The sequence below is a fragment of the Merops nubicus genome, unplaced genomic scaffold, assembly GCF_000691845.1.
Source record: "Merops nubicus isolate BGI_N331 unplaced genomic scaffold, ASM69184v1 scaffold1779, whole genome shotgun sequence".
NCBI lineage: Eukaryota > Metazoa > Chordata > Aves > Coraciiformes > Meropidae > Merops > Merops nubicus.
This window is the reverse complement of record NW_008632829.1, coordinates 1-24,974: the sequence shown is the minus strand read 5'-3', so window position 1 is coordinate 24,974 and position 24,974 is coordinate 1. Positions and strand designations below refer to the sequence as shown.

General features: G+C 43.4%; 1 protein-coding gene across 1 annotated transcript in view; it reads right to left on the bottom strand.

Moving 5' to 3' along the window:
• Nucleotides 1-11,186, bottom strand: part of ADAMTS17 (ADAM metallopeptidase with thrombospondin type 1 motif, 17) — a 110,230-nt gene extending 99,044 nt beyond the window's left edge. Inside the window, exon 1 of the mRNA XM_008948008.1 lies at nt 11,029-11,186. Within this exon, the coding sequence (XP_008946256.1) occupies nt 11,029-11,186 (158 nt within the window). The remainder of the gene's footprint in view (nt 1-11,028) is intronic.
• Nucleotides 11,187-24,974: the final 13,788 nt, after the last annotated feature.

The following is a 24,974-nucleotide window of genomic DNA, read 5'->3' as shown; positions in this document are numbered from 1 at the left end:
TCCATTCCTGGAGGTGGGAAACAGGAGATGGCCAACATCAAAAGACAAAGAGGTGTGAAGTTACTCTAATATAATTATATAATTCTACCAGCATCAAGTCTTCTGAAGTCCCCAGACAAGCCAGTGGATATGTGCTTTATGGTTCCCAGAGCAGCAGAAGTCCTTTCCACAGACAGAATTAAGTTTCAGCCTCTCTCTTTTATTCTTCTTTCTTGGTCTACATTGCCAGTCACCGTGGGCTTGCAGATTCAAGAAAGAGGAAACCTGTCCATTGTGACCATCTTGCACTGATTCACCAAGAGGACAAGTGACAGTAAGTGGATGATAACAAACTTCTATGTTCACTTTTGATTACAAGAATGTGGAAAAGAACCCAACCCTGTGTAGAAGAAAAGTTGTACAGGAGATGCATGGTGCAATTCTATTAGCTGCAGCTATCATCTAGCAAGGGATCAGCCTGCAGCAGTTCATCTGAAGACTTTTGCTATAAGGACAGGGCCTTTCCAGGGGTATCCTTGTCACAGCCACTCCCAGCACTAAGGAGTGCTCCCCATCCTTATGGAAAATTTGTTTCCTGCAATGCTCCTCCTATGTACCAGCTCCCTAAACTCTTGGGATTTTTCATAATGGTGCAGCTGGGAAAATAATTCATAATCCCAGAACCATCTGGCCTTGGCTGTTCTTAAATGATTTTAAAAGCTCAGCACGCTATCTCACTTAGTCTCACTCATTCGATCACCAGGGAGAGACTTGATATCAAACAGGAATGCTGCAAATTATGGCTTGGTATCAAAGCAATTTGGAAATGATATGTTCAGACCAATACTGAAGTGGAATTCTTTGGGTAGTGGGCGTGCCTGGTTCCTACAAACCTCAAGGCTAACGAAGCCAAGTTTGCTTTCATGTTCTCTAAGAATGTCACATGAAGAAAGTAAAAAGCAACTTGGAAAGGGATACTCTTGCTTTGAATAATGTTGGCTCTAACACGTTGATGTGAAGACAAATTACAGAGAAACAGAAAAGTCTGTTATCTTCATAAGGAGATATCTCTTTAGAGGGTCTTTAGTTGATAAGAGGTGCAGCGTGCATGTCACTGAACTGATGACAGCTTCCTGGAGACCGTGTAGGAGTTACTCTCATGTGATTCTGGTCACTGGACTCAGAGGTGCTGCCTGCATTTGGCAAACCTGGTACAGTTACTTTAACAGCAGAACAATTTCAGAATGAGCTGCCAGTATGTGTTGTAGTCCTTGAGGTACAAACAAAATACAAATACGTTTTTCTAAACAAACAAGATTCTTTTTCCTTTGAATGGAGAGAAGACTCAGGAGCGTATCTGGATTAATATTGAAGAAGTGTCAATAACAGAGTGAAATAATGGAGAAAGAGGTAAAAAATATACTCAGGAGAGAGGATGGCACTTAAAATGAGTAGATGGCAGTTGATGCTTGTGCACACAAGGAGAAAAGCAGAAGCCAAAGTCATTAATTATTACACTGCTCCCGTAGCAAAATCCACTTTCCTACATTACTTTGAAGCTATTAAACCCAGGCAACCTGCATTTTTATTAAAAATTGACCATTAATCATCATGGTGGCTCATGATGGATACTAAGAAGGAGTTTTGCCCTGTTGGGCTAAATCCATGCCATGTTACATAGCACGAAGCTTTACTTGAGACAAAGGAGGCACTAGACAGGAGAGAACTGCCCCGCTGAAAGGTGCTAGCAGTTGTGTCTTCCAGAGGGAGAAAGAAAGCTTTGCTCTTCCTTTGAAGGAAAGATATTTTTTCTAAGACTACCTAAACTAAGAAGCAAACTGTTTCCAGGGGGTGTTTCTTTATCCTGTCTAGTTTTAATGTGTACAATTAAAATGACTGTTTAAAATGCTAGATTAGAAACCTGCCACTTCATTAGCTTCATCCAGTGTGATGCCCACAAGCAGCAGGGTGGTAGGAAGGAGCCCAGCTGGTAGCAGGTGGAAGAGACTGGGGGGCTTTGGACTCTCACTGGCAGATGACAGGCAGCTACTAGAGGGTGGACATCAGAAATTTCTGAAAGGTCAAACTGTCCCATATGTGGGTAAGATTTGAGTGTCTCAGTGGCCTCTGGAGCAGAGAAAGACAGCATAGTAAAAAATGCTCATTTTTAAGGCTTAACACCTTAAGTTAATTAGAGCCCAGCAGGAAGGAAACTTGCCAAGCAAGTGAGAGCAAACTATTATGATCAGACTCCTTTTGCTTTGATTTGTTTTACCTAAACAGAAGTGTCAAGGTTTAGAGCTGGGCTGGCCACTAGATGAATGACAGATGCTCTCTGTCAACCCTCTCCCTTCCCAAAGGGGAAGAGAAATGAGAACAAAAAGCAGAAAACTGAGAAAAATGTGGAAATTTTTTTGCAACTGGGGTTCAAGTAAAGACATTAATGACAAAACCCCTTGTTGGGTTGCACCCAGCAATGGAAAGAGGCCCAGCATCTGAAGTAGGGAGGATTTTGCAAAAGGAAAGGGATCACTGAGAACACAGAAGGCCTGTTTATTTTGTCTAGTAAACTCTTTTTGCAGAATTTTATTCCCCACCACTGCTGTTGGCCAAGAGGCAACCAACCTTGTTCCACTACAGCGCAGCCTTCCACTGACGTAGCAGTCAAGGGAACCACATTTTTCAAGGCAACACCATTTCCCCTGGCATTGCTGCTGCTGAGTTACTCCCGAAGGCTTTTCTAAGTGGCAGTCTGGGATTTATCACCTTCCCCAGCTCTGCAGTCATTTTCACCTGGAAACTGCTGAACTCAGCAGGCCAGGCAGACAGCATGGGTTACAGGCTATTGGAACCCAACTGCTAGTGGAAAAATAAGTATTTCAGCTAGATTGCTGCTCTTGTATAAAAACAAATGATTATTTAGTAAACAGCACTTGCAAACCTAATATTTCCTGTGCTGGTGTGTACTGTAGAGGTTGCACAATAGGGACTTGTGCTGTCCCTGTGTTCTGGGTCACTGGGTGCACAAGGCTGTTGCCAGCAAAGCCAACAAAGTATGAAACCAGAACCCTTGTAGCAGGAAGCATAGGCAAGATTTGCCAAATCATTATGGCCCAGCTATTTAACATGGCCTTGGCTTACTCAGCTGAATAAGCCTTCAAAAGGAAAGACATAGCTGGCAAAGCCACACAGCTATTGATTAAGCAAAAATTGTGTTGTCTGGGAGTTTCTAAACAACTGCTGCTTGCCTCGTTGGTGCAGTTCTATTATGTTAAGTAAAGCTGTACAAGATGCTCAAAAACAAAGAAATTAGAGGGACTGCAAGAGAATGTTGCTTCACTAGGGATTACACAGACATCTTTCACAAAGCATGGAGTAAAACCATAGAAACCCTTGCCCAGAACCACACTAATGCTTCCCACAAGAGTCCAGAAAGCAATGGGAGGTGGACATTCCCACGCCCAGTTCCAACGTGGTTACATTCCAATCCTGTAAATAAACTATCAAACTTGGAAGCTACATGGGTGAAAAAGGATACACATGGTAGAGGGAAGGTATCCACCAGAATGCCAGGGTTAGCAGGTTCAGTAACCTCACCTGTAAATATCTTGCAGGTTTACTGCAAAACTAAAAAAACAAACCCCACCCAAACCCAGACCTATTATCCAGAGCCCAGCACATGCTACTCGAACCTCTCCATTACTCCTTGCTCATCTTCTTTTTTTCTCTATGTGATTTCTGTATGTAATTTTCTTGATGTGATTTTTCTCTGTGGGATATCCTACCATCATTGCAAAACCAGCCTGCCCAGACAAGGGCAACACACCAGGGACAGTCCACTTCTAGGAGTCAAATTAACTTACTCAGGTATCATGTACTGTGTTACGTTGGGCAAACACATCTGCTGTTAGTGGTGCTCCCCCACTACCTCTTCCTCAGGTCAAGCCATCCGTGGTGGTTCTTGCAGAAGACTCCAGTGATTTTTTAAATTTGTTTACATATGCTTAGATCTGTATCTGTCTTTGATCTCTGCTTCCTTTTGACTAACTTAGGACACTGTTTTCAGAAAGCTATTATCCAGCTATTAACACCAAGCTACTAAGGTACATAATAATTTTGTTTTGGTCTAAAACAGACCTCTCAGTGTGTTACCAAAAGTGGAAGAAGCAACTCCTGAGACTTTAGGCTATACCCAGTTCTCTCTCAAAACCAGAATACATTATTAAATGATTCCTTTGCCTAGGTCACACTGATTCTGATGTACAAATATATATGATGAAATCAGCACTGCTCTATTATGTCCTTTTGGAGCTGTACAGAGAAGGGCAACTTAGCAGTGAAAATGTGCTTGCAATTATCTGTCGAAGAAGAATGAAACCTGGGAGGAGGGGAACAAGAAAAGGGAGCCTGGGAACAGAGAGAGACATTCCACAACAGATTTACAACACAAATGGCAGAAAATAAAATTAGCAACTCCAGGGTGGGTACGGACTCTTGCCAGCACTTTTGGCCAGCCTCAGGGTATGTCTACACAGCAGTCAGTCACTCCCAGTAATCCTGAGACTGTAATATACTGGAACAGCAATGTACTCCTGTGAGAGAGCAAATGGAGAGTGCTGGCACTAGAGGAATAAAGCTGGGGCAGTAGCTGCCTGAATCAAACTGCTGCTCAGGAAGTCTCGGTGCAGTAACAGAGTGACTAGTACCTGAGTGTGCTCAAGTAAAGCTTGCATGGGCTTCCCCCTGGATCCAGCCCTCCTTGGGATCCAACTGACCTTGATTTTCAACCCCTGCTAATGCAGACATGGGATTTCCAACACACATTGGCTTTTGAATCATGGTCAAAACAGCCACACACGGTTTTACAAAGGCACAGAGGGAACTGCACCACAGCTCTCCACCACAAGACAGAATCTCCATCCAGCCTGCCAGCAGTGCCATTGGAGGGGTTTATGCAGTCACAAGACCGATCCTGTCAGCCACAGGCTGCACCCTGAGCCTCCATATAAGTGGATACTGCCCACAAGATGGGCACCTCTTTGCCAGGTCTTTCTCTGGTAAAACATTCAAGCACAGAAGTGAGTAAGATGCCTGTGGGCACGTGTTAAGCCAGTCTTTAACTACACGCTGAAATATTACCCTATGCATACAAGATTGGCCTCATTTGCTGGACAGAGGGACTAGAGTTAAACTGAAGTTGTCCAGATAACCCTGAAACTGAGACTTTGGTGCTTCCATATGTTTGAATCTGCAACTTCAGTAATGTTGGTTTTAATGCCTTTTGGGAGGTAAGAAGTAATCTGGGGACAGATTGCTTCCTGGCAATTAATTGGTGTACTTTTGCAATAGCAAGGAAGAAAAACATTCCACAGAAATTCAGGTCAGGCAGAACTCGCCTGATAAATGTGGGACTAACTCCTGCCTCTGCCACACTTCAAAGAGCAGCTGCAAGGTCTGCCTTCTTTTCTGCAACTGATCTCGCTGTCAGCACCGTGACACGCAAGGATCCCACTGGATGCTTTCCTCACACTTCTAAAAACCAGCTCTTCACAAATGCCATGAAGAAATGCTTGCATGTGCCAGCATTACAATGCAGATGGTCAAAAGAGCAACACAGAGCAGAAGAAGAAGCTTAGATGGGAGCTTTTTTGGAAAAATACTGTTCATGTTTAAAGTCAGGCAGGATAGAACCTGCAGTCTGCTGCCTGCATCAGTAGAGATGTGTGTTCCAGGCTAGGCTGGGGTGAGCTGCTCTAGAAAAGACAGAAAGGGTGGTTGTCTTCTTTCAGCTCCCACATCCTGCACCTAAATCCTATAATCTTAGGATAAAACAAGAGAATTTGTCGCAAAGGTCCCTTCATTTTTCTGCCATTTCCAGAAGGGCTCCCCTCGCAGCAGCACCGGGATTTGGCGAGCTGGCTCCACTGCTGCTGGCACTGAGCTGACTGGAATCACAAACGAGGCTGCTTAAGAAAAATGAAAGAATTTTACATGGGCAGAGTGTGTGCTCTGCAGCACTACCTGACTGCTCAGATCTGTGTCCCCTTACTGTGGTGGTCCTCAGCTTCCCTGTGAAACACTTCATTTTTAAAACGCCTTATGACCAAATCTTTATAAACTGCAGGGTGAGGGGGAAGGGGGACTGTTAATTTCCTGTTTGATTTTTAGGAATTAAGCTTGGATGCCTGCACCACGCTGACCTGGTGTGAGTTCTCACAGGGCATTATTCTCTACCTTTTGGATCTGCTCAAGACACATTCCTCTTCAGCCTGTAAAACTTTCACATTCTGCCTTACAACTATTTGCATAACAGAATCTCTCTGCTGGGTGCTGCAGTAGACACATCAGGGAGCACGTTTATTCACAGGTCTATTAGCATAAATATCAGGCCAGAAAGGGAACATCCAGAGAGTGCTTTTCCCTTCACTACTACTTGAGACAAAAATCAAAGGCCATACTTAATTACGCAGCAAATAATTACGCACCCTAAAGTAATTTTAACCCTGTTGTATCTATCAATACTTAACATCTAAAGAAAACAATCATAGTGGACAGAAACCTGCCAGTTCTAAACTCTTGTCTGATTCCAAATCCAGAGCTGTTTCGCTTGTGTGCTACAGGCTTTTTACCTTTGGACTCATTTTTGTCCTCATCTGTTTCAGCTTGAAGTTTGAGGCCATGTGGTTTCAGACTGTTGGCAAGAGACTGCATTTGCTTATTGTCAGTTGATTTTGATTCACTTTCTTAAGGGCATCTGACACGGCGTGGCTTCCAGCCATACCACCTCCAGCTATTCTCTCACCAGCTAGGCAGTGCCAGGTTCCGCTAGCTCATGAATGGGAATCTTCCCTCCTCACCCAAGCCTGCCCCCCGTCCCACAACGAAAGCTGAGGCTGTTGAAAGAAACAGGAATGGCAACAAAGCTGGCATTGTTGTCCTGAAAAACCACTGGCTACAGCCCACCCGCTTCATTTAGGGGATAAGGGATATGAGGATGAATCCCAGCTTTTGTTTGAAAAGAGTACTTGCCTTTTTCTTTGGAGAACAACTTGAAAATGGCAACAAAGTCACTGCTGTAGGCAAAAAGAAAACCAGGGGAGGGGGAAATGGCACTATTTTTCTACAAGCCATAGCTGTTCAGGGTGGTCTTTGGGGCATGAATCTGAGATCAGCTTCATACTAGTGCAGTTCATGGAGGAGGAGGGAAGCACCATTCAGGGTCCTGCTGACAACAGCAGGACATGTTCACGCTCTTACTAATGCCCTTGCCCTGCTAGTCTGAGGAAAGCCTGAGAAAGAGAGTAAGGGAGTGTTCAGCATACTGGGCTGTTTATAATATGAAGTCCTTGGACTTGCACTTTTTAACACTTCAGGGACCACTGTGATCTCTGTCTTCCCTTTTGTGCAGGTCAGAATGCAGGACTCCACCCAGCAATCCCTGGATAAAAACCAGCCAAGCGTGGTTACATTAAAGTGTGTTGGTTTAAAAGGCATCCACTATTGACCATGCTGAATGAAGGAACAAGGCTTACTGAGGCTCCTGTCTTGCAGGGTAAGAAGTTTATGATTTGCAGCCTCATCACATATTCAGTTGTCTCTACCCTGCCTGCTATCTTTCTGTCACAGCAAAATTCTTCTCCTGGACTCTGTAGGAAAAATTGTATTTAAATACAAATGGATGCTCCCTTTGTTTCCATGGACCAAAATTATCACTTCAGATTTGAAGATATAAATACAGCAGATAAAAATCCATGATTAAGCAACAAAAATTCAGTGGGTTAAACCTGAAGATGAACTTTTATGGAACCTATAAGCCTCACTCTAATGGACCTGTTTAAAGATGTCTCCATGTTTTCACAGTGCAGCTGTCTGTAACAGTGTTTTTTTGCAGTGAGTCCAAATGACATTAGGGGCAGATCAGGAATCTGACACACCAATTAGTAATCCAATCACTTTTTCCAAAGTCTACATCAGAAACTATCTGTGAATGCCAAACTGGGCTTGTGATCTCCACAGACATTTGTTAGTCTTAGGGCAAGAAGCAATAAATCTCAATAACTCCTAAGCAGTCCTAAACTCCTAAAGCAATAACTCCCAAGGAAATCAGTCTTCAATAAAGCTCATAATTATGGCTCTCCAAAATTCATCTTTTTGCCAATATTGATGTAAGTTTTGATTGTTTGGTTTTTTTTTCCTAATTATTTTCCTAATTGAGAAACTTACACCCAGTTTTCCTTGGGTTTTATTTTCAAACCTGGCCCTCATGTCAGCTTCCTTGTCTTCCTCTCTGCAATGGGTTTCCTTACATTTCACTTAAAAAACATAAGCTTGTAGGTAAAGTCTGTGAAGAATCCTTCTATTTGCACAAGACGTGCTGAAACAGGACTGCTCAGAGCATCTTGCTGCAGTTCAACACCAGAAGAATAAGGAGAGGCCTCACACCTAGTAAGGTCAATGAAAAGACTCCTGCTGACTTCAAGACCAGAAGGGTGCCAGTAAATTGACCAGACTTTGAAATGAGGAACTAGGCCACTGGTGGATGACAGTACAGAGGGATGATTTTGATGCTCAGGTTGGGTGGTGAGAGATAAAGATGGCACCGTTTCCCCTCTGCTCTGATGAGACACACTGGAGTTGCATGCTTATGTCTGGCCTTAAGCAAGGGAAGAAGGGGCAGAAGGGCTGGAGGGCTTGCTCCAATGGAATGGCAGCTTGTGAAACAGGCTAACCTGGAACATGTTCCCAAAATACTCATGGCAGAAGGCATGCTTATGTCTGGCCTTAAGCAAGGGAAGAAGGGGCAGAAGGGCTGGAGGGCTTGCTCCAATGTGTGATATGGAATGGCAACTTGTGAAACGGGCTAACCTGGAATATGTTCCCAAAATACTCGTGGCAGAAGAATCTTGCCAGCAACTCTTCTAACCTAACCCAGCTGGGTTCTTCAGTTGGAGCCTTCCTGGCTAAGAAAGAGCTACAATCCCCACACCCAGACACCTTTGGTCCCTTGGGTGGCTCTTACAGATCCTCCACATCCCTCCAGTACTCAGGTACTCTCTTGCCTGAGCCTGCTCCAGTCTCCTCTCTCAGTAAAGTAGCTCCTGAGGCAGCTCTGTTAGAAAATGCAGTCTTCTTTGTCATTTGTCCTTCTTCACCTGCAACTGTCATTAAGCTCTCCATCTCTCCCCACAATGGGATCTATGCCTCTCCTGAAGCAGAAGATTCTCTGCACAACAGCACAATCACTGTCCAAATCCTCCAGGGTACTGAACCCAGGCCACCCCTATCAACTCCTTTAGACACCTCATACCTACCTCTTGAAGTAATTTCCCAAGATGGAGGAAGAGAAACCAGAAGAGAAAGGACATTAGAGTCTTACCACCAAAATTGCACTCAGAAAAGCAAATGGAGTTTGCTGTTTTCTGCAAGGATGGAGAGCTGTACCCAAAAGCATTACATCCTCTGTTTACACTGGGGAGTTTTTGCAAGGCATTATTAGAAGGAAGTTTGACAGCTCTGCTGAGAAACTTGGCAAACACCAGGGCAGGCCAGTCTCACTCTTTTTACACAGCTGGATTTTCTGCAGCTCAAGTATTTTTCCCTCTTGCTCTTGGCCCATCCAAAGATGAGTGCTGAATTTCCCTTAACACTACCCACAGGTTAATTTGTTATTAAGTTTAGGCTCAGTTTAACATCTTGGCATGCAATTTAAATAAAACCAAAACCAAATGTCCTTCGTTTCTTCTGAAACCACCCTTGGTTTGGCTGAGCTGCCTTTGGTGTCACTGGAGGGTGAACAGGAGATTCATTTTCATTTTGTCATTTTTGGTACTAACCTAAATATCCCCCATGCAGCTTTGAAATACATTGCCATAAAATAATTATTTGTCATGGAATGAGACTGGCCAGAACCTGAACACGATACATTGGCTCTGACTTAGCTGTCAGATACTTGTTACTGGAGAAAAGGAAGATGCAACACACATAAACTGTAGGAGTCCAGAACAGTGCAGACAAAACTTAGGCACAACTTCTTCCTACAGGAACAATGGTGGGATCTCCCACCTGCCATCTGGAGAGGCTAAAGGAAGGAGTACTTGAAAATCCCATAGGCACAGCCCTTGCCTGTGCATAAATATGTGTTCCTGGTCTAATTCTGTACCTTACACAGCCTAACTGTGACACGGTGCAAGCAGAGTGATGTCAACAGAAACGGAAAAAAGCTCCTAAGTGTTCTGAGTAAGTGCACAGTAGGCTTGGAAAGTGGTGAAGGTGGATGCTGACCTTTGGGCTAACTCATTAACTGCACTAAGGCCACACAGGTGACTCTTTCAGTGAATTTTGTATTCTCCTCACCATGGGATACTTACAGGCAGCTTTAAAGTCTTCAGTCACCTGCAGAAACTACCCAGTAATCTCATTCTCCAAATTTCTGTCTGACAAGGAGCTATCACATTCTTCCCTGTTTTTTTCCAGTCAGTGTTCAAAGTGTGCTAGCTAGCTGTGATTGAGCTGATAAATCAAGTTATATGATTTCTTTCTGTTGATCAAATAATACTGCTTAAGGGCATTTCAAAACTACTCATCTTTACAGTTTCAGCCACAGTAGATTAATTTGCATGCAGAGATGAAACCATTACCAAAGTATTTTCCTATTAAAATCTTTGACACAGACACCTGAACTTCAGAGAAAATTTAGCAAGTTCAAAGTTTTTGAAGTTGATGTAGTCTTTGTGGACCTATTCTACAGTGTAAACTAACGTAAAATTTGTCTCTAACTGCTACCATCAATCATTGAAGAGAATGAGGCCTCTTTGTGCCACTGAAAATCAAAACACAGAGTGGAAAATAGGGGAAGATCAAAAAGAAGGACTTATATGTGCTGAAATGAATATTTACATAAGCCTCCTAAAAATCAAGTTATTTATCAATCTTCTAGATTTATGAAATCCAAACAAACATGCCACACTAGTCATTGCACTTGTACAGCTTTAAATAAAAGTATGCTACAGCAGCATAAGTAAAGAAAGAAACAGAAGGACAAGTTCTTACTTGTGCCCAAGTTCATGTGCAATTGTAAATGCCAGATTGAGACCATTGTCTTCAGCAAGAACACACTTTCTCTTGGCACTGCAGACGCCTCCCAGGTAAGCAATTCCTGCAACAGAGACACAGAGAATGTTCCCGTCAGAAGCAGTGAAACAGCTCATTCACTCAAAACACACAGCAGTAACTCAACCAAACTAATAAAAAATGTGCCTAGTATGAAAAATGTTAGTTTGCTCACAATATCATCCAAGTATTTTGTTCATCATCCTATTGAAAAAAATCAGTTTAGACTGTTGTCAGCCAGGAAACAAGTTAAACCCACTCACCTTCACTGCTTTAATTGGAAAATATATTTCACTGCCTGAAAAATATAGTTTACTGACTCAAAAATTTATCTAAGCTTTTCTGTTAATGCCCTCTACTCAAATGTTAGGGGATGCAGTGAAGTAGCTTTAACAAGCACTTAAATGGAATTCTTCTGATTTTCAGAATAAAGTTGGGGAGAAGGAATAAAATAATAAAAGCAGAGACTCTCTGAAAAGATCTTAGATTTTCCCTTATTTTCATACTCTCTAGGACTATTTGTGTGGGTACCACAAATGGTTGTAGGCCAAAGACAAAAAGGAATTCAGAAGTTGGGGCCTGAAACTTCTGCTGTGGAAAACAACAGTCGCCATATGCCCTTCCTGCATCCAGACTGTCACCTGCAGAAAGTGCCACTGTACTTGGAAATGTGATGGCATCCCAGGCCACACAGAGGACAACCTGCTGAGTTCATCCTGCCACGTCACCCATCCTTCTGCCATGAGACAAGAAGGGGAAGTGTAAAGACCTTCCACAAATGCCTTTCGATTTTTTTCACAGCAGTTATATTGGCTTATATTTCATAGAACACAAGAATTGTACTTCCTTGCTGTAATGCTGCTCTCACAGAGGGGTAGCCAGCATCTAGCTGCCTGTAATGAGTAGACCACAGCCATGCAACAGAGACATGATCTTTTCTTTTTTGTTTTCCTTTCCGTTTCCTCTCTCAGAGTTGACAAAGCTGTGTTTATCAGGATGCAAATGGTGTGCAGCTTTAAACCTGGAAGAAGTCCAGTTCTGGTTTTATGAGTTTTGACAAGAATATGGATAGGGATATTTGTTGCCAGGGGGGTTCTGGACGGAATGAAAGGATGGGCAATAGTCTTTTAATTCAGCACTAGCAGCAGAGAGCAAAGGCAGTGCAGAAATCAGACACTAACACTCACTCACTTTAAAAGTGCTGACTGTGGAAGGCCAGATTCATACCACATGCAAAAAATGAAATCAAGATTTAATCTTCTCAAATCAATGACTATAGAAGGCCGGATTTCAGTACTCTTCTTCAACAGACTTGCTTTTTACTGGCAGAACAGTCATAAGGATGTCAAGGAATTGCTCAGGAAGTAGTTGGTTACTTTGAGATGGAAATTACGACCTCAGTCACACACCCAATGGCCTAAGGAATAAGTCATAGAACAGAATCTCAGCTGTCAGTGTCTGCAGTGTCTCTAGGGCTAGGAACATGCCTTCTGTTTATTTCTGAGATCACAAAACATTTCTGGTTGATTTCTGAAACCAGATATTGCTCTTGATTTATATCTGCTACTGTGCATCCTTATGGCGACTGCAAATAATAATACCCTCACCAATAACAGTCTTACGCTTCCAGCCCGACTTGGGATCAGCAATTTCTGGAAATATTTTTGGCAGAAGGAAAAAACCATTTGGGAAAATGTTAGTTTATTGTAAAACCAATAGCAGAAGGTCTAAGATTAAAAGGAACTGCCAGATTTTGGTTAAAGGGAAACAAAAACTGAATATTTGAGTCACAGAAGCTAGAGATGAAAAGGAAAAATTTCAGGGACTCAGCCAACTCTCTGCTTCTTTAGATCCTTGGTGCATTTTTGAGTTCTTAAATCCTCTCCCAGCATGCATACATGAAACAGGGTACTTGGGAGGAAGGATGCCTCCTGCCAAACTGCTAATCCACTCCATAGCTGCCTCTCCACTGAAGCATAACTGTGTTGTCATGGGAGACAAAACTGTGATGGCCCCTTGGCTGCTGGCAAACCTGATCCCCAGCTGTGAGAGGAAATCTAGTGAGGGCTGTGGAGTTCACCTTCATTAGCTTGCCCAGCCCAGGCTCTTACCACAACCACCACCTACTCAAAAGTTGCTCCTGGAGATCCTTCTGCATTTCGGGGATGAGGCAAACATAGCTCTGTAACAAACTACCCCAACTCAGCTGAAACACACTCTTCCTGAATAAGGAGGGATATCCTGATTGCCTTTCAGCACTTTTAAGTACAGTCAATAGCAATGACCAGAGCAGGATTCTTACTGAAAATGCTTTATTCCTACAACTAAACCTGATTATTCTGCCTTTATCTCCCATTTAACCAGTGCCAATATAGACCTCAGTTGTGTCTGACACGCTAGCTTTTAACAGAGGAGAAATACAACAGTGTTGCACCTCTAGCTCAGTAGCCAGCCAGGGAGGCCAGTTTAGCCTGGGAGGATTCATGCTGATGTCCTTCTGATAAATCTTATAAAGAGAGGCTGAGTCAATGCTGGTTGCCACTGGGAGGTGGACAGACCATTTTTCCATGTTTGGAGAGGCAGTGTAGCAAAACAGTCTAGAGTTCTGTCAATATCTTGAAAGAGGTTAAATATCAATTAGAATGGGAAATGCATTACCTCAAATGGTAATTCTCAAGGCTTTGTTTAGTGGTTCTAATCCCCCCTACAACTGACTGGTAATAACAGCTCTTTCTTCTAAAAGCCTCATTATTCAGAGGTGGAAAACTAACCATTAAGGACTTGCACATCCATCAGTAGCTAAAAATGAAGTGACTGTGGCTCAGTTACAGACTCTTAGTCACTGTATTTTTATGAGTTACTTTCAATGCTTAATGTGAATCCTGTGTGGCCATTTCATAATACTCGCAACGAGCAATTAAAAAAGGTAGACATGTAAAATTAGTTTATGATTACAATTATTAAAGACTTTTGCTGTGGTGGAGCCCAGGGATCGGACAGTATAGGAACAGAAGTGGACTGGGAAGGGAAAATCATAACCCTGGAAGAGCAGACAGGAGAAAACTTTGCAGCACATCAGATGAACTCAGTACAAGCCCAGCTCATAAACTGCCAAGTGCTTATTAATGAGAGTCATTCTGGAACAGCAAGCCAGTTACAACAAATTGTTATAACATTTTAAGCCTAAAAAAGTTTGCCTCAAAAATGTTTTTGAAATAAGTGTTCTCTATCAAACTATTTCCTAAGGCTATGTTTTTCCTTTGGACCAATACATTTCACTATTAATTCTTTCATTAGAACATAAATAGCAAATGTGCTATTGATCTGCAAGCATAATGCAGTCCTTCACTATATGCATCTGAATCATTAAGGTAAATGCAATTTTTTTGTAACCCAATACAATGATCCATTTCATTGTTATGCAGAGGAAAATACACCTTGAACTGACAATGATTTATTTCCTTCATTGGGATGAATGGAAACTGCTGTTTGCCTCTTAAAATTCCAGGTTTTTATCTGAGCCTTTCAAGGCTGCAGCGCTGGAATAGAAATCTCCTGAATTCAGACACGTTTGTGAAACTCCCAGCACGCTGTGGTTCTACCAAGCTGGGAATATCAGAAGAGGAACTTCTCTTACCTGTCAATGTTGCTTCTGGCCCTATCTAGGAGACAAGTGTGTGAAAATTAAAAATAGGGAAGAGAATGGAACAATTTTTTTTCTTTTTTCCTTTTCTTTTTAATCGCCATCTACTTTTCCTGTGCTCATGCCAATAGAGACAGTGACTTCCTTCAGGGGAGAAAAGTCCTTATCGTTCCAGATATGCTACTAACTGCCAGCATTTACCACAAATCTATTTTTAATATCAAAAAAGGTCAAGCAGGAGCATCAGCCTAGGGGGAAAGGAAAGCCAATTCCTATTATTAGTATTACCAAGCAGAAGGTTTTTTTCCTTTCTCTCATGAGAAATTGCATAATTACAGTCCATAACTTCTGTGCTTGGGTTTGAGTACTCAAAGCTATCTGTGCTTCCACAGCCAACCTTAGGACACAGGCAACTGTGTAAACTCAGATTTATCCAAAAAGTTGTCATACATAAACAGTTTGCAGCTGTTGGCCTTTCTGCCAGCTAATGAGTCCTCAACCAGCAATATCTCTAAGGGCAATGATTACATTTACTCTACCAGCTCATCTGGGCATTAGCTTGCCACACTGATAGCCAAAGGTGGAAGAGGACAAGTTCAGGTGCGTGGGTTCACATTTCAACCTATTTGAAACACCCAGGCCTTCCTTCTGACGACTGTGGAATATTCACTCAGCAAGTGGTTTGTCCAGGTACTCCACCTTTCAACTCTCTAATGTCTTGTTTTCATTGCACTCCTAATACTTTAATCTCTTCTTTTGCCAGCCACCTCTGGATACAGAACTTTTACTTGATTAAAACTTGGCTAGCTTTCCTCTTCTCAATGTATTTGCTGTTGGGAAGGAAGCCAAACGTGAAGTCCTGAAGTCTGCTTGGCACGGATGGAGACTCACTGCATATCCACATGCACAGAGCAAGCCTCCCAGTCCCCACCATAACCAGTCTGGAGCTGAGCTGATGTTTTTCTCATCCTCCCACGAGTTTCAATTTGTGCAGCTCACACATTGCCATCAATTACTCTCCTCTAGCTTCTCTTAATGTCCTACATAAGTAAAATCAGGAAATCCTAGAAGTGATTCATGCTCTGCCTTTCCGCTCAACGGCAATGATATGTTTGACAGAGATGCCCTGCCTGTATTTACACATCAAGTTAGTCACCAAGGGAATCTCTCAGTGCTTATGATACTTAAAAATGAAAAATACTTTTCCTTCCTATAGAGCCTATATAGAAAAGGTTCCAAAATTTAAAAAAAAAAAACAAAACAAAACAAAACACCAAACCATTAAAGAAGTAGCCACTAAACTGCCTCCAAGACAGGTAATAACACAATCCCTGTTCTACAGCTGAATAAACAGAGGTCCCAAAAAGTCAGTACTATCCAGGTGAAAAAGAACAGTGTTCATGGAAGGACCCTCTCTAGTGTGTACAACACCCAGAGGCTCAGGCTGTTACCATCAATGTCCTGCTGAGCCCCTGGTTCCAGATTTGGTTTACAGGGATCATTCAGAAGAAGCTAACGCAGTGAGCTGTTCCTTCATTTTATGCAAATATGCTAATTCAAAGCCAGACATGCAATTTTAGTGGCACAGATTAATTTGGCTGAATGCTGGATAGTCGTCTAGATGCCAATTTCTGTTAATCCTGCAGTAACAACATGGTTTCCATTAGAGCTTAATATTCACGTATGGAAACTGTTTTCCTTAACAATAATTTTCATTGTCACTGTATTTAATGAAAGCCACGCTGGGAACAATAAACTCATTATGAATCACAAGTAGAGGAATTACAGTGCAAGCACCCAACCCATGAGAGGAGCTCCAGTCAGGTATGAAACCAAGTTCACAATCATGACAAGTGCTGCACCCAATGCCAGGTACAGCATTTTGAACTCAAGTTATGTAGGAAGAGCATCTGCTGCCATGGACCATGTGATGGAACAGGCTCCCAGGCACTGCAAGACATCAGCCATAGCCTACTTCAAATAGCCCTCCCCATGAGCATGTCTTTACACTTAACAGGAATGTGAAATATGAAAGAAGTTCAAACTAAAAGTGCCTGAGAAAGAAATCTACACTGACAATAAGGACACCATTTTTCCTCTGTACATTATCAAAGGACAGAGAATATAATCCACTGTCTGTCTCACTCTCTTGATGTCAAAGAGACAAAATAAGTCCAGGGATGAAATCAGTTCACAATTCACTTGACCATGTTAAGTGGCAGGACATCCACTCCCTGCTGAGGGCTTAAATTCCTTCCAGGGTGGGAGGTGGTTGAACCATATCAAGGAAACCAGGCAACACAGGTTCAACAACAGGACTGGTTCAGATACAATTCTCCACACAGGACTGGGCAAGCATTCAGATAACAAGGGAATAGTCCAAGCAAAAGTCCCCAAAATGGGTTTGCAACTCTGCTAAATTTAAGTTAGAGTACCATCCAGGCAAGTGTACTGTGTGTGCAAATCCCCTACTGTTATCTGGTGAAGGAAAGTAGTGGAAGTAGTTTCCAGCTCTAATTTTTGGAGCATTGGTAAACTCATGCTGTTTCTGCAGGCAGGAGATGATCTGGATTCCTGGGGATCCCAAGAAAGCTCTAGCTAAGGGCACGTGAGGTTCACTGCTCTGACTCTACAGCACGCTTATTTCTGTGCGAGGTTTTCAAACTGGTATCCAGGTCCCCAGAGACATTCCCCCCTTGCCTCACTGGCAAACTGGCAAGTATGGCACCAACTTTACAGACAGGCATCTGAGACACAACATTCAAATAACCAGTAAGATCACACAAGGAGCCACCACTACTTGTGAGAACACACATCAGACCCAGACCTTCTGTACAAAGCCAACGTGTTGCAAATGTGCCCACCATCACAGAACCCTCTCTGTTCTTTGGAGAACCTACCTCACCCTGGACCTCTTCAACATGACCTCTATAAAACTGTTCCTTGCCTCCAAATCAGCACGACCTGCAGAGATGCAGCACACTTTCCCAGAACTTGGTGTACTCTGTGGCTGGACACCTCCCCTACGGGACTGACTGTTGTCCTGTAGTGCCCAATAAAACCTCTTCTCCCTTGTAAGTCTGAAAACACTGTCACTTCCAGTATACACAACTGCTGTCAGAATCCCAAAAGCCCAGCAAGAAAAATAAATAGCTGAAACACAAAGCGTAGTTACTTTCTGAATCTTTTGATTTTCATTACACACACCCTGAAAGACTAACAAATAAAATCTCTCCCTCATACTCCCAGTACTAGCTGTGATGTTTCTCGAGCTGATAATGTGATACTTCTCAGAACACAAGGTCCTAAAAGCACAAAGGAATGTGATACACAATACTGTTTATAGGAGATGCTTTTCTGACTACTGGGAATACTTCAGGATACTTGGTACTGAACCATTGCAATGGTGCCCAAGGGTGTAGGGACTGGCCCTGGAGAACTCTTCACAAGACCAGGACTCTTAATTGTGAGAGCCTGATACAACCATGAGCCTTATCCTTTGTGAAACGACTGCAATTCATGCAGACACATCCAAATCTTAGCCACAGCACCACTGAAGTTCAGCAGAACTTCTCACTTGACTCTTTCAGCCAGCGCTGAACTCTGTGCAGGAATGTGCTGTCCCCATTTCCAAACAGATTAGCTGACATCTAGCTGGGGTTTGTCTCTGCACGTTGCCCTACTCTCTATATTTCTGATAAAAAGGCCTTTGTGAGGCCAGACCTCTTCATGTCTGCAAACCTGCAAAGGTGGCAAGATTCTGCAAATCATTAGAGCTTAAAGGAGACCTTTTGCTATCTTCTCTTGCTCTTTGTTTAATTACTCTGCAGGTTGGCAATTAATGGAACATGTGGAACCCCTTCCTCAGCACAGTCATCTCTCAGCTCTAGCTTTCAGTCTGTCTGTGGGGCCTGGGAACCCTCCTGATGTTTTCCAAGTTAGTGGACAAGTCATTTATCTGCCCTTTACTCACCTGCCCACACACAGACATTCCCCAAGATGTCAAGAGCCTTATTCGAATGCTACCTCCATTGGATTTGCACCCTGCTAATTCACTATTTAAGCAGAGCCTCTCCCAGTGTCCAAGGGGCTGCCCAGACAGTTGAAAAGACTGAGACCTCTCAGGACTTTAGGATAACTGCCCTCACCCAGGCTGCAAAAATGTCACTTTAGATACAAAATGCATTGAGATGAAGAAGCTGGCAGATGTTCTGACACCTTTTTGGCCTAGAAGAGGCTTTAAGCAAGGCCTACAAGAACATGCCAGACAAGCAGTTAACACTGCAACACACCAGCAAAGAGCAGACAACCTTCAGAAACCCTCAGAGGTTTGGCAGGGGCGTTTCTGAAAACCACATTCCTTTCCAGTGTCATTCAACAAGGATTTGTGATCGCAAGCATAAACATTCACCACACTGGCCATACCTGAGGAGAAGTATGGTGTTCACAGTAACTCAGAGAAAGCTGGAAGCCAGTACTCTGGTTAGCCTGACAGAGCAGAGATCCTTCAGGAGTGACCCAGGTATCACTGATCTTGCCTTGGAGCAAGGGAATGTATCAAAAGACCACCTGAAGTTCTTCCCAGCCCTAATTTCCTAAGCATTTACGATAAAGCGCTGGGATCTGAGGCCTCAGCAAAGAAGGAGATAAAAGAAATACTCTGTTCATTTGACATCTGCTCTTTGTTCACCGTGACATCCTCTATGCCATTAACATGGCTCCTCCCTTTCAGCAAACCATTGCTTCCCTAGATGACAGCACATTAATAAATCCTCTCCATCTAAGGTGACATGAGGAGCAGCTTAATTAACTGGAGCAGAGGAAGCAGGGTATCATCGACTTGTTTACTCTACTTTGATATGCTAACAGCCACATTCCAGAGAGCTTCTCCTGCACACTCCCCAGCGACAGGAGCCGCTGAACACAGACCTCAAACGGGCAAAAACACAACTCCTGTCTGCATTCCTGTTTCTCTAGTTAAATAAGAAGTTTGGGATATTTCGCCCAACTCAAATCAAATCGACATTCCCAAATGTAGATTCCCAAACCCTGGCAATTAATTGACCATCTGTTTACAGACATCATTACGCAGTGCTGAAAGTCTCCATGCTCATGCACACACGTTCATTACTCAAAGTAAGATACATTAGAGCAGCTGTAGTGCTGTTAAGAGGCAAGGCAGGGGAAGAGAGGGTCTGAGAGAAGGACTCCAGTTGGTGAGGGACTGATGGAATCTGAGTCAACACATACTGCTGGGGTGTACACAGAAGTCTGGCATCATTCAAATTGAGTGAACAAGAGAGAAAGACAGATGGAAAGAGATTAAGGCATAAGAAGAGATGGAGACAGAAAGGGAGCAAATGGAGATACTATGGGTTTTCCAGAAGTCTTCAAGAAACATGACTTTGATCTCATAAGCTGCAGGGAAACACTTCTGTGGGAGGCAGGGGTCAAGGAGGGCAGGAGATAAGATCAGAAGGGAAGATGAGCTCTCTGAGAACTTCTGTGTGTACTTACTGCTGGAGAAAAATGGATCTACAGCCCTAGGCCATATGTCTCCTGGACCATGAGTTCACCTTAGGAAAGGTAGGAGCTGGACTGCAACAAAGCCTGATACATGGAAGTATTCAGGCTGGGAGGCTTGTGCCTCAGTGTGGGAAAAAAATGCACATGGCATAAGGAAAGGACACTTGTTAGATAGAACTGGTACAGAAACAAGCAACAGAAATCAGTGGGTTACAAGCTATTGAAAGATACAGAGACAGGCATGGGGGACAAGGTTGTTCAAGAGTATCCTACTCCAACAAGGCATCAGATCCAGCAGAAGTCAGGAGAGATCTGATGCTTCTGAAAGACCGCAGGACCATGTGACTGTGAACTCAAAGAAAACATCACTAACAACTGTGAAACCACACTGTGAGTCAGGATGTGCATTCTGGCCCGTGACTGTCACCTCTGCTTGGGTCTCAAAGGTACTTGGATTTGAATCTCCTCTGTGGGCCTTGCTTTAAGTGGACTTAGATCTCACTGCTGAGATGAACCTGTTGGTCTGGTCTACAGTCTGGTGTTGAATTAACCAAGACCTTCTCTTCTCACACACATACAAATGTTGGCATGATAATATCCAACAGACAGGCAACCTAGCAGGGCTAGAGGAGGACTCGGCACTGGAGCCAGGATTTGGGGAGCTGTGTCAGTGACTGTCTTTCAGCTCAGTGGCTGAAGCAGACCCAGAATCGAAATGAATCTCACCTGCTGGATGGCTTGACAGGAAGAGGGAGCTCCACTTGTTAGTTTTCTAAACAGCCTTCAGGAATCTCACCCTTCACCTTCTCAGATGTTATTAAAAATCAAAATTATTTCAACATTTCAATATTTTCATTTTGACCTGTCCTATTTGGTGGAATAAGTCTGAACTCAAGAATTCCTTCAGCCTCACCTAAGCAGCACCTTTCAGAAAATGATGATTTTTTTTTTTCCAGGAAAAATAATGAAGGCTACCATGTCCCACGCTCACCACTGCCACTTGCCTGTGTTAGTTTGCTAACACCCATCCTGTTCTCAGGATGAGTTCCCATCTGAAGGTTATAAGCTTCCAAGAAATGGAAAAACAACCCTGGCACTGCCTGCAATAGCTGCAGCTCTGTAAACTGTGTAGGGTTCCAAAATCAGCTTTGAGGCTATTTTCATCTTGCTTTTTTCCAATGAGTTCTGTGACTTCTAATTTTGAATTTGTCAGTTTGTCCCTGCAACTCATCTGAGCCATCTGCTTCAACAGAGGGCCTGAGTTCAGAGAGAATGAAGGGGAATGAAGAAAAAGATCAAATCAGAGTTTTTAATGAGACTGTCAAACAAAGAGGAACATGGAATTCAGCAGCAGGGATGCTGGAGCCCTCAAATTCTTCAGTGTCTCCCTTCCAGAATGAAGAGACAAGGTCAGACTTGGCAATAAATCAGAAAAAATATTTGGAGTCTCTGTACCAAACAGCATCTGCTTTAAGGACTAACAGTCAGGGTCCAGCGTTCAGTTCCAGTTTTATTTTCTCGTAATTATGAACACTAAGAAACTCAAGAAGCTATTCAAATAAATTAACAGATTCTTTTAACAGTTTCAAGAGCTTTTCTGAGCCGTGCCTATCCCAGCCTGCAGTGGTGTGGGTCAAGGGTGGGTTCACGAGCAAGGATCAGTCCTGCAGCCCTTAAACAACACTCAGCAACATACTGTGAACAATGTTGCAGTGTCTGAAGAGCTTCAGCACAGCCTGTGGAATGGGACAGTGTGGAGATGGCTGAACACCTGGGCTGCTGATGAATGGCATTCTTCCACAGCTCTCAATTAAATTCTTTCCATGTTCTTAAAGAATGACTAGGCAATTGTTGCTCTCAAAAAGTGAATGAATCTATACTTTTGAAACATGTTAATATTTAAAGTGTATTTTGCTTTTAGGCGCTATCTGCGTGTCAAGCTGTTCTCTTGGCAAAACCAGAGCAGCTCAGGCGACCAGCAGAGCAGGCCAGCAGAGAGGGATGATTCACAGTAATCAAACTTCGAACAGATGCTTTTCCAAATTGCTTCTGTGATACTTGTCAGCTACAGCTCCTACACCCTGACTTACAGGGCCGCCTCAGCTCCTGGCTTCACTCTGTCAAGCTGCCAGCCAACACACTCACTGATAAACTTCTTTAGCAGCTCTCGGTTCAGCCCTTCTGTTTTAATTCTTAGCTGAGTGCTGATTTAACCTCACAGCCTGCCTGACGTGAGAAACCTGACAAGCCAGGGGTTTGTGCCTGATAATGTTAATAGGGCTGAGCTACTCTGCTGAGACCAGGACTTGGGTTGAAAAGCTTGTATCATGTACGAGAACGAAGCCAGTCCCCAGTATTTCAGCACTGGCTGCTACCTCTGCTGCCAGGAGCAGGGAGTGGAAATGATTCTTCCACGTTGGCAGGCAGGAAAAGGATACTCAGGCAGTGCCGTAGCTCTGGGTACTATGGTAAAAAGGGAGGTGACAAGAAAAAAGACAACCTTAAACTTACTGCTAAGTTAATGGCTTGATTTCCTACATGTCTGCACTTACTTGGGGTTCCCGATGTAAATGTGGTGACAAAATCTTTCCCTCAGTGGCTGCATCAAAGGGAAAGGACTATGTTCTCTACTCAGCTGCCTAGTTTTCAGAAACCCTCCAAAAGCTTAATATTTCTGAGAAACATAGCCTCAAATTTGACTCAAATTGACCAATGGGTTAAAAAGCTATAAAGGGAAGATTGTTGCTGGGGTAGACAGACATAAGCACAAAGCACTTACATTGCATACACACTCTCACCAAATCAGGGTAAAACGACTCTCAACCTAAGGAGCCCTCCTCTGGGTTCCCAAACAGAGCTCTCTGTTCTGACTTGCACCCTACAGGGAGGACCCACATGGTACTTTACACAGACACAACCACATCACAGCACCAGCCTGGCAGAAGAGAAGTAACAGCTAATTTCAGAGGTAATGTAGCTGGAGAGATTTTTAATATAGCCTGAATCTAGTTTCTTTAGTATCTCTTTCTTTAAGTAACTTAAAAATAAAATGTCACCTTTAAAGTAACACAAGCTAGAAAGAAATTTTCACTCAGCAAAAGACCAGCATGAGCTTTTCTCACACTTAGTAAAAAGAAATCTCTCATGTTCTAACTCCAGCTCTTGTGAAAGAGCACACAAATGTGGACGAATACCCCTGAGCTCCTTGCGATGACTGACAGCGGCCCGAGGAGACCCTGGTGCCTCACAGACACAAGTCAGGGCATGGTCCCAGTCCTCAGGTCTTTTTAGTCTGAGTTCAGAAGTGACAGCACGTGAGGCTCACAGGGGGCTGCACCTGCAGGCAGCTCTGAAGGAACTTATTGTCACAGCATCCTGCAGAAGCCCAGGGGGGATTTTCATGCACACGTGTTCACATTATTGCTGTAGGTCGTTGGTTCCCAATACTTCAGCACAAAAAGGGAAGAACTGCCTCTTCTTGTCTCATGTGCCCCTACATAAAACACCTCTGGGACGTGCAGTACTCCTATATTCTTGCACTGTCGGGGTGACATTTCCAGTTCTGAATCAAATCTGTGTGCCCCTGATGGCAAACTCCATGCTGAGTCTGCAGCAGGGTTCCTAGGGGGTTTCTCAGCTGTCAAGCCCCACTCAGGAAGGGGCTGTGGAGAGGGTCTGCAGGGGGAACAGCTGCACCTCCCAGCTCCGCAGGTGGGACCTTTGTGTACAAGCCTGCCTCGGTCCCCAGCGGCAGTGGCCTCCTGTCAGCTGCCCTGCCAGGAGATCCATTTCCCAACAAAGCCATCTGATTAATGAGAGCATAAACAGGTTCATGGCATTCAGAGAACACCAGCTGAATAAGTATTACATCCGATCTAATTGTGCTACTGTAATCACCACGGGGTTGATCAAAGTCTTCCTGAAATCAATACTGGTACTACCACTGGCTTTTTGGAGAAAGCACATTAAGTCATTTCCTTCTTTTGCTTTCTTCCTACCCCCAGAAGGCTGATCTGTGTCTTTTTTACTTCACTGTAAAGCCAAAAAGCTTTATTTACTCCAGCATTTAGACCACATCTCCATAAACACACTAGTTCGTTGAACAAATATGGACTACAGTTTTCCTATGTTTGAAAATGCAGCAAGCCCAACAGATAAAGATAAAAACAGCAAAGAGAGGGATTGTTCTGAGATACTCGGTCAAAAGTTACCACTTTTAAATTTGTCACTCAGACAAGAAAATCCCATGGATCTAACCCTGCCAGCACACACACCTCTGCACTGCAACACAAACCACAGCAGTCAAGAGTCGGGCCCCATCGTGGACAGCACCAAATGCTCCCAGAACCCAAGAGCTTTGCTCTGAGCTGAGAGCATCACACCCTTCCCCATTACTGTTTCAGAGAGACATCACAGAAAACGCAAACGTGTGAGAGGGCTGTGCCAAGAACCTCTTCTCACTTTGCTTCACAGAAGGACAAGGGAAATGGGAAGATCCAAGTGAGGCAGATAAGCACGCAGGAAGAAATCCAGGGCAAAACAGAGAACATTATGGAAGAATGAAATGAGACACGAGGAGGAGGAGACACCAAACTGAAACAATTACCAGATTCTCATGAGGTGACTGACATCTCTGAGAGAAAACTACAAAGCTTAGGACTCCAGTAGTCCTAAGCTATTTCTTTGTGTTGCAGGATCTGAGGCCCAGGTTCAAGAA